At 41.8% G+C, this 10838-nt stretch overlaps 1 protein-coding gene across 1 annotated transcript in view; it reads right to left on the bottom strand.

Annotated features, from left to right (window-relative positions):
- SVEP1 (sushi, von Willebrand factor type A, EGF and pentraxin domain containing 1) overlaps nt 1–10838 on the bottom strand; it is a gene marked incomplete at its 5' end in the record, with an annotated part of 73645 nt that overhangs the window by 29843 nt on the left and 32964 nt on the right. The window contains 6 exons of the mRNA XM_010185477.1: nt 1794–1985; nt 2302–2386; nt 3151–3327; nt 4117–4236; nt 7172–7345; nt 10377–10547. Coding sequence (XP_010183779.1) covers nt 1794–1985; nt 2302–2386; nt 3151–3327; nt 4117–4236; nt 7172–7345; nt 10377–10547 — 919 coding nt within the window. The remainder of the gene's footprint in view (nt 1–1793; nt 1986–2301; nt 2387–3150; nt 3328–4116; nt 4237–7171; nt 7346–10376; nt 10548–10838) is intronic.

Here is a 10838-nt window from a genome sequence, read left to right as displayed (position 1 = left end):
GAGGTGCTTTTTTTCTCACTGACGACCTGGCCCCAGTGAAACCAAGGGGAGTCTCTCACTGACTTCAGCAGAGGCCAGAATCTCACTTTCTGTTCATGAAAAAGCACTGCTGATGCTGTCAAAAGAGCTGGTCTTCAGATCATTTTGAAGAGAGAGCTGGTGAAATTCATGTGGGGTCTCAATGCACTGTGCAGACACACACATAGCTTCTGCTCTAGCTTTACCCATACTTAAGCCACAAAAGAAAGCTTACACTTACTTGCATGCCACCAACACTATGCCAATCTTGAGACTCGCAACTGGGCCTCGGTCTGAGACCTGATTCACTCAAGTACTTAAACACTATCTTCACTAAGAAAACGGAAGGAAATGGTCCCGTTCAGGTTTGTTTACAAAAAGGCATTCAGTTCCTTCAGGAGGTAAAGCATTTTGCTTGAGTGAATGGCCACATACATTTGAAGTTGATGGTATTTTTTGGTTTCAAATGCATTGGTACAAAAGGTGTGTCTAAACAGCTGTCTATACAGAGGTATTCAACATCATCCTGAGATGGCACTGGCTGGGTGAAGCCCCTGGCTTCCAGCTGCTATGTCAGGTGGCTATGGATTCCCGGTAGGTCCCATGTCATATTGGAGAGCCCTATGGGTGTGCATTCAACTCCCCACAATTTAGTCTCAAACAGTACTAGATCCCCATATTTAGTTGACTGAAATGAGCTCAGGGGTTAATGAAAGAGAACAAAACTGATCTGTAAACCTCTACAGATATGGTATAGGCTCTTGCCAGGGCAGTGGGCTCTGTCCTACCTGTGGAAATATGTTTAAAACAAAAAACACATAAGAGGTGCTTGAAAGAAAAGACTGTGTCCACACTTAGGTTCAGAAATGTTGCATAAGAAAGACATTATTTAGGAGGGCTTCCCCTGGAGTAGCAACCACAGGAGAGAGGACTTCTCTCACCAAGCTATGCTAGACAGGCAAAGGGAAACAGTCACAACTGATGCGGTATTTGCTGTCTATGTGTTTTAAGTCCATTGTTAGAAATCCCATTAACACTGATAAAAACATTTCCTGGTTTAGTGGGGTACAGATAAGACCACACCATGGATCTATGACTTAACACTACACTGGACTGCAGCTGAGGTATCTGTTTGTATTAACACAGTCAAAACATTCACAAAATGGGCACATCCCTGCCTGCATCTGGACAAGTGAATGCTTGCAACAGGAAAATACAGAAAAAAAATCAATCTAAACAGGTCTGAGATTGCTTACGTCAGAGTAACTCTGCTAGAGGGACAAGCAGATATCAGTAGAGACAGGAACTTGCACTTAAAGACACATCCTTGGATATAGCATTAATGTATTAATTTTTAATTGCAGCATATTAAAAATGTGTTTTCAATATAATTGCTTACAAATGTAAACCAGAACAAAAGCCTTGAATAAATAAATACTACAAAGAGTTCAAGTGGCAAATTGGTAACTTTCAGAAGGTTCTTTCACCAAAAGCATTGTAAAACAACAGCAAAAATAATATTGGGTATGTGCTAAAGCTTTAGGGGTATAATAATCTTTAAAGACAAGTGATAACTTTCAAAAATAATGACAACTATTTTTCTGAATATTCAAAATATGTCTTTGAGCTTGATGGTAAAATGAAAGCATTGCATATATATATGTATTTTCAAGACCTGGCCTTGAACGCTTCCAGGGAGGGGGCATCCACAACTTCCCTGGGCAACCTGTGCCAGTGTCTCATGACATTTGGCTCAGAAACATTCCTACACTTACCTGTATCCATTGTCGCAGGTGTATGATACAGAGGAAAGGTAAGTTGTGCTGGTGAGTGTGTATTTTCCATTGCTGATATCCTGTGGGCTACGACAAGTCACCATTTCACAGGAGGGGGGAGGATGATTCCAAATACCACTAGCAAGGCACAGAATTTCCTTCTCACCCACTAAGTTGTATCCCTCATTGCATCTGTGTTAGAAGAATAAACTGCTATCAAACACAGAGCCTTTTGTGCATAACATAATCAGCCATTCCTTTTCTTTCTTCATCCACACCTGCATACACCACCTTTCTCTGCAGGCCATAGAGAGGTAGTACTGGAGTAAACATTCAGCTCTGCTTGTGAATGGCCACAACTATAACCAAATATCTTTCCATTAATTTAACACTTTAATCTTGCTCCTTACCTTCATTTCAACCACTCTCTCAATTCAGCCATACTCTCATTTGTTGCCACATTTTCATCAGTTATTAATATAGCACTTAAAACATACCGAATCCCTACCTGTACACCACCTTATTGTGGTATGTAAAATTTGAGCCTGAAATGGCACCATTCTCTGGAATAACTGGACCACCACAGGATATAGCTTTAAAAAGACAGGATCACAAGAGAGGTCAATACAAAACAAAGAAAAAAGGAACACGAAATCAGGATTTGCTTTGTTTTCTCCAAATAGGTTTGAAGAGGTGTAAAGCCCTAGGTAACAATGAGTTCTTGATTAAGCTATGACTGACATTTAGTGCTCTTAATCTGACTTCACTTTACTGGGAAATTGGACTGACTGGAAACAGATAGTTGGAACTGTTCTACAAACCACATGCTTAACTGTCAAGAGGACTCCATATCAGCACCTCCCTACAAAGTAATTTTTTTTTTACATTGTCTTTGTCACTCAGTCATTTTACCCTGTTGCTTCATCTTATTAGTTCTGGTTTTCTAAAGAAACAATTTCTGCAATTATACCATGTTTATGTATGCACACTGGCCTGTCCCCTCTGGTTGCCTTTCATCCACTGAAACACAGTTAATGATGTTTAAGTTTCTTGAAAACAGGCAGCTGGGTGGAGAAGAAAGACACTTTTAATGTTTGCATTAAAATGAGATGAGTCTATGCCTTTGACACTGAGGAAAATCTGAGTAAGAAAGTACCACTGTGAATATGACAACTATTGGAAAAGCTTCAACCGGTGCTTACATCTCTTAAAACAACAGAGAATTCAACAGTGAAATCCAGATGTGCTAGGACATGGTTTCATTAGCTGCCATGGTCTCTAAAGGCTCCAAACTACTACTTCCCCCCTTCCACCTAACACCACACATTACAATACACATTCTCCTCAGGAAGCACACCTTCACAATATGGTACTGGGTGGCTCCACACTCCAGACTCCATGCATGTAAGTTTGGTCACTCCTGTCAGCTGAAACCCTTCTTCACAGGAAAATGTTACTTCACTGCCAACACTGTAAGTGTTCCCGTATAAATGGCCATGCTCTGGATTTCCTGGATTATGGCACTTCACTGGTTCTGAGGAGTAAGAGAGAAACTATCAATAACATAAGTAATAGGTTTTATAAACAAGTTTCAGGAGATATCCTTGACAATTTTCTGAAAGTAGGAAGGCAGAACATGTGGAAAACACTCATAAGTAGTTTACAGTCTTACCAGCTTTTCTCTGTTCTGTATGTAAGTGACTGGCACTGAAGACTTGTGCAAATGAGCTAACCTTGATATGGAAGAGCCCTCCGTAACAGAGTTTGCATTCACTGTCAGAAACAAATGCTTCTCTCACAGTCTTTCTTTCCTCTGTGAGGGAAAGCCCATCCAGCATGTCCAGCCCTGAATATGAAATCAATTCAGCTACATTTTATCCTAACCTATGCCATTGTCTTGTCATCTTCATGCAAAGTTACATTCTTTAATGTTTCCACAGGCAGCTCAAGCCGTGCTCAAATGCTTATATTCAACTATTTCTCTACTGCACAGCTTTGCTCTGAGAAGTGACACATTGTGGCATACGACACTGCCAGGTCTTCAGCACATGTGCTCTATGTGCAGGAGCACTTTCCACATATGTATCTCTCAGAGCAGAATCCCAATGACAGCTGTCACCATAGGGAGAGGTGAGTTCTCAAGAAACAAAAGGAGACCCATCATCACAGCCACATCAGGCCACAGTGACCTGGAGACTGAAACATGCCTGCCCTGTCCCTCCCTAGATATTAATTACTGGCAACTGTCCTCCACAGCGAAAGGCAGGATACTGGCCTATACAGAACCTGGGAAAGGCTAGCCTGATGTTTTTCTTTCCCATACCTGCACATTTTTTACCATCTCCTGTGTAAGGAGGGATGCAAGTGCAAACATAGGATCCATTTGTGTTGTGACAAGATGCATGCTCATCACAGTCTGATCCAACAGCACATTCATCAACATCTACAAAAAAGAAATATAAAAAAGATGTTTATAGAGTAGTATTTTTAATAAACATCTGCTTTAGATTTCTGTCTCACTAATTGTCAAGAGGAATCACTTTAATTGGTATAATTAAAAATCACTCTTACTTCAATCACGTTTTTGATGCACTAGTAATATTTAATATTTAAATTAGTATTTATGCTTTCTATACAATTCACTATACAATATTGTGAAATGTGAGAAAATCAGAGATAAATCCTATTAACTTTCAGGTAATACTTTCATAAAAATTATCTAGTTTCCAAGCAGCAGAAGAACAGACGTTATAACTCATATGCTGTTACTACTAGTTTGGACAGACACTATGAGAGAGGACTTCTGCATTCAACATTTGCTTCAGAAATCCTATCTCTAACTTCCCACCTGTAAGACAGGAAAACTTAGCCAGGAGGGGAAACACTCTGAATATGAAATACAATTAGAACCCCATCTTTGCTGAAGAGAATAACATTAGACTAGGAATGAGAAGCGCCAGCAGTTGTCAGAACAGTTAAAATGAGTTCAAAATGTACTAGTTATTATAATTAACTATTTATATGATAGGAGTGACTAGAAAGGCCAATCAATGATTTACGCTCTATGTGGTTTGGTACTGTACATCAAAACTACAGAAAACTTCATATTAGCTTTCAAATTCTGACTGTAGAGAAGTGTTCACAGTATGTAAACAGTGAGTTATAAATTGCAAAGGGCCAATTTCAAAGTAGCTAATTGAAAAATGCTGGTATTAGAGATTATTCCTCATATAAACCAGACTGTTAAAGAGATAGAACTATTCCGCATTTAAAAGCTCTGCTACAGGACAGCTGTTGAACTAGGTATAACATGCAGACATACAGCTGCAGTTCTTCGCCCATTTCCAGGCAAAAAAAAAACTTTGTTAAAAAAAGCAACAACATTTACTGAATTGGTGTGTTTATTCTTCGCTCTAAATGACTCTGGCCAGCATGAAAAGAACCCAATCATGTTCTGAAAAGGAGTTTCTTTCTGACATGCAGGATGAAAACTGCATAACATCAAAACAACTGTCAATTACACAAGCATCAGGAGAACGCAAAGTGCTGTCACAGCAAAACTGCAATGACTGCTCCTCCTTTAATGTCTTGTAAGGCAAGGAAGAGCACAAGGACCCTATGAATCAAATCCATAACAGTGCAAAAAGAACACCTCAGGGCATAGGTGTACCAGGCTCTGTTAGCACCTGCCTGCAGCATGAATCAGAAAGGTAAAGGGTAAGTCAGGGTGCCAAAGCCACTCTTGTTTTAATTTTCTCCTTAGTCTACTCTGCTTTATGACAGACATGGCAAGCTGGAAGGTGTGGCACAGGGCTTTTCCTTCTCAATGTCATGACTCCCACTGCACAGACATCAAACTGTTTGGACAGCCTTGCAGGATCTGCTCTGAGCCTGCTCATCTTTAGGGTTTGGTGTACAAAGAAGAAAGGCAAAGAGAGGAATAGCAACAGACTGGACACTGGTGATTCTGAAGAAGTCCCAGTAGGCAGGATGCTATGAAAACAGATGGATCCTACTCCTGTGAATTTTGGCAGAACTGAATTAATGTTGGCTTTTCTTTTACTCATCTTGACTGAAAAATATATGTGCTGTACCTACATAAAATAAAGAGTCAAATCAAACACAAACCTTGTCAGGTTGTTACCCTAAAACTCCCATGTTAGGTGTGACTAAGCAGCAATCCAAGTGAAACTAGCTAGTGGACTCCAGCAGAGCTCTGCAGGAACAGCCACGCCCGTGTGTCATACAATGCTGGTCTGTCTCACCTTTCAGCTCCCACACCTGCATTAGGTACATTAGACCCAGCTGACCAGGAAGTAAGTTATAGTGTGGCAACTATGTGTACTGTGTCCAGCAGTGCACTCCCAGCCCTCTCAATGCTACAGCTGCTTGCTGACAGGCATGTGTGACTGACCAACAAACCCCACAATGGAAGAAGACGAGCAAAGGCGATCTGCCCATGAAGCTCAGGGAATAATGTGGGGTTTTACTGACCACTGCACTTACAAAGAAGCTGACTGAACACAAGGGCACAGGAGGATGGCCTTTGGTTTTGGTAAACAGCTACCACTGGTTGTGTGGATCAACTGGTGGGGTAAATGCTTCTCCCTGAGTTCATTAAATGTGCAAATGTCTCCTTGAGTTTGGCAGACCAGCATGGAGGAGAATTGAAAACATGGCTCAGGCCAACATAGAGTATAAAAACCAGACAACCAGGAATGGGTTTGAGCGGGCTTCAACCCACATATTAATTCCTGGCTACTTGGGATGTCCAGTGTCATGATGGTGAGCATATCATAGAGACTGCTAATGGGAAACACACTGGTATTGTGATTGAACTGTATATTGCAATTGTTTTATTTTGCTAAATTTAACTTGCATTTATTCATATTGTGTTATGCAGTATATTTTGTATCACTCTACTAAATCAGAAATCCTTTGCAGTATCAACTATCTTAAGTAAATTTGATACTAAACATTAGAAACTCCAGGTGTAGAATATCTAAAAGAACCTGGTCAGAGAGTATGGGACACTGACAGCATGCTGAAGCAGAGGGAAATGCATAGGTTAGAAGCAGACAATGCAAAGACTTCAGGGCTAAACGAACCTGGAAGGAGAGAGGTGGGGAGTATAATGCAGGCTTATAAGTATAGAGTGTGGGGCATACAAGAGGACTGACAAAGAAAGATGCAAGAATGTAGTTTTGGTTTCATATAATGCTGAGAATGGTATTTCAGAAATGCAGATATTTTGAAGTGTTATTTCTGAGACTCTGGTCAGCCTTCACAATTTCAGAATGGAATCCCACCCAAACCCAAGGGCACAGGAGAAATGCACGACTGTCAGCCCATGCAGCCACACATATGGCACAACTCACCAAGGCAAGATGACAAAACGCTGTTCCAGCTCCCATTGTCCAGGCACAACATCCTGGAGTCACCCAGCAAATAGTAGCCATTGTTGCAATGATAGGTAACTGTACTGCCAGCAAAAAAGTCCTCAGCTGAATAAAATCCATTTTCTAAAGGTGGAGGCACTCCACAGCTGATTCCTGCAACATAAGTGAAAAGAGGGCACAGATATTAGCAGAGCAGACTGCAGATCAACTTAACATAAGCTTAACAGATCAACTTCAGAATAATTCCACATGAGTGCCCCCACTGGAGATTTTTTTCTCTGCAAACTGTGAATTCCTATCTGCAAGAGGGCCCAGACCTTTTCTGAGGTAGCAATTGATTCCAGTGCTGGTGAAGGGTCTTGTTTTGTAGGCACTTGTCAATTAGAGACTGAGCAGGACTCCTCAGATCCTGCTGTTCTGCTAGCTCTGGAGGAGATATCTGTAAGTTAAGACCTGAGCAGATGCTCTTCAGTCACAGGACACTTCACTTGATAATCAATGATCCTTAGTGAGTTTTAAGGGAAAATGAAAAGTAAGTTTGCCTCCATGGAGGTTCCTGTTATTTCCTTTCACTGAAAAAACAAGCTCAGTGCTGTGTCTGAACATTGCAAAACTAACGGATTACTGCTGAGAGGTTACAATACTGTTCTGAGATCAGGGAGTGTCTGAATGATAGAGAGATTGGAACTGACCTCACATACAACCTTGGGCATCACTTTAACTTTGGCTATAGTAAATAAGCCCTTCTGATCCCAGCTGTGCCAGCAGAAGGCATCACTGTATCTGTCTGTCGAAGGCTGCTGTTTTTTCTAGCAGAGCTGCTTCTGTGCATCTTCATTTCAATCAAGATAACAGGAACTGACTCCAACAGCTACACTGCCCATCTTTGTAACTACATGGACTGTAGCAACTCCTTGCTCCCCAGCAATATGTAAGGATCACAAAAGACACTGTGAAGTGTTTAGAGCCTGTGGTAATGGGAGCCAAGTACTTGCTGTAGAGGGATAGAACTGAAGAGCCTGTGAAAAAGACAGGCTGTCAGGGGATGAGGATCTGTGGTTTTGGGGTCTTTTGTAGCAGGAAGAGAAGGATCCTGATTGTTGAAGGCACTGATTACAATGAGTCTGATTCAGTCAGCAAAAGAACCTTTTCTGTACCACACCTTCTACTATAAAACCTGTAGTTCTTTATGCAGGAAATAGAATCACAGAATCACAGCACTGTTATGGCTGGAGAAGACCTTTAAGATCATCAAGTCCAACCCTTAACTAAGTCTACCATGCCTACTTCTAAACCATGTTCCTGAGCACTGTAACTAGACAGCTTTTTAAATACACCCAAGGATGGCGACTCCACAACTTCCCTGGGGAGCCCATTCCAGTCTTTGACAACCCTTTCAGTGTAGGAGCTTTTCCTAATGTCTAACCTAAACGTTCCCTAGCTTAAATTCATGCCATTTCCTCTTGTCCTATCGGTTGTAACTTGTGAGAAGAAACCTCTTGACAGCCTCCTTTCAGGTAGCTGTAGAAAGTGATAAGGTCTCCCCTCAGCCTTCTTTTCATCAGATTAAACAACCCTGGTTCCCTCAGCCACTCCTCATAACACTTATTCTCAAGACCCTTCACCAGCTTTGCAGCCTTTCCTTGGACCCTCTCCAGCACCTCAATGTCCTTCTTGTACTGTGACACCCAAGACTGAACATAGTACTCAAGGTGTGGTCTCACCAGTGCTGAGTACAGGGGGACAATCACTCCCCTACTCCAGCTGGCTATATTTTTCCTGATGCAGGCCAGGATGCTATTGGCTTCCTTGGCCACCTGGGCACCCTGCTAGCTCATGTTCAGACGACTGTCAGACAATACCCCCAAGTCCTTTTCTGCCTGGCTGCTCTCCAGCCACTCGGCCCCAAGCCTGTAGCGCTGCATAGGGTTGTTGTGATCTAAGTGCAGGACTCAGCACTTGGCCTTGTTGAAGCTCATACAAGTGGCTTCAGACCATTGATTCAGTCTGTCCAGATCACTCTGCAGAGCCTTCCTACCCTCAAGCAGATCAATACTCCTGCCCAACTTGGTGTCATCTGCAAACTTACTGAGGGTGCAATCAATCCTCTCATCCAGGTCACTGATACTAAACAGGAGTGGCCCCAACACTGAGCCCTGGGGAACACCACTTGTGACCAGCTACTAACTGGATTTAACTCCATTTGCCACCTCTCTGGGCCTGGTCATCCAGCCAGTGTTTGATACAGCAGAGTTTATGTCCCTCCAAGTCTTGGGCAACCAGTTTGTTTGTAAGAATGCTGAGGGGAACAGTATTGAAGGCTTTACTGAAGTCCAGGTAAACAACATCCACAGCCTTTCCCTCATCCACCAAGCAGGTCACCTTGTCATAGAAGGAGATTAGGTTTGTTAAGATAGATCTTGGATTTGTGCTATGAACAACTGAACAAAGAGCAAGACAAGAAAAATCACATCAAGCCTAGATAAAACTATTTTAAAGGTATTTTTAACAAATTTCATGATTTTTCCCAAACTACTGATCAATTTTGGGATTATGCAATACCTTCTTCTAGAGCTAATTTACTATTCTGCTGAAATGAAAACTAAAGTCAGCTCCAACACATGCAACTGCTGTCACAGCAGAGGAGAACAAAGGAAAGGAGAAGGCAGGAGAAGGGAAGTAGGAATCAAAGAACATTGGCAACTTGAATGTATACAGTCTACTTTGTTAGAAGAAATCCTGTAAGTCTTAGAGTACTTCTAAGTCCTGACAGAAATATCTTCTGCCTTTAAAGAAATCACTCTGTAACACACTAATGCTAAGGCTTTTACTTCAAACCAGGTATTCTCAATGACACTTAAAAATCACAGAGATATTCTAGCATTTCCTGTGCATCTTCTACACTCCTGGTGCCACTGGGGAGGAAAGTTCGGAGTATCAGATTGCTGATCCAAATAGACTAATTTCTGCCACAGACATTGGAAACAGAGTGAAAAGAGTGGCAGAATCCAATCATGGTATAGTTCCTGCTCAGTAAAACATCAGTTTAGTTTTAAGCATGTATGTATAGGCTCCAATATGGATGGATTCAAGTGCATCACAGCCGCAGGGATAAGCAGGTCACAGTGACAGAGCCCAAATAAGAGCTAGGGTTTCCTAATCCTGCCAGCCCTCTGAGACTCACTTTCACAGCGGGGAAAAGGCCGTGTCCACTGTCCCAGGTTAAGGCAGTGTTGAACAGAGTTTCCCACTATCTGGAAGCCTGGGTCACAGGAAAGGCTCACTTTTGACCCTGGCTTTAAGTCAGCAGAAGAGGCCCGCAGATGTGGTATGGATCCTTGCAAAGACGGACAGTCTGTGGACAAAACAGATGCATACAGTAAGAGATACAGCTCTGCGCTGAAATGAATAAATGTGTTATCTGATTGATTGATCCTGTACAAGTTTATTCAGGAGAAAGCTTTGGGAAGTAAGTATACTACATCCTGTTCAGTTTCAAAGGGTTTTGAGAATCACCAGAAAATAACATCACAAAAGGAATCTGTTGGAAAAGAGGTGAGGAGGCAGTAGGTATTTTAATACCATCCAATTATTTTTAGAATAAAAGACAAGAAAAACCTCTTTCTGACCGAACACCATCTTTACT

The sequence above is a fragment of the Mesitornis unicolor genome, unplaced genomic scaffold (assembly GCF_000695765.1).
Source record: "Mesitornis unicolor isolate BGI_N332 unplaced genomic scaffold, ASM69576v1 scaffold11785, whole genome shotgun sequence".
NCBI lineage: Eukaryota > Metazoa > Chordata > Aves > Mesitornithiformes > Mesitornithidae > Mesitornis > Mesitornis unicolor.
Note: the sequence above shows the minus strand (reverse complement) of the source record. Positions and strands in the feature narration are given on the sequence as shown.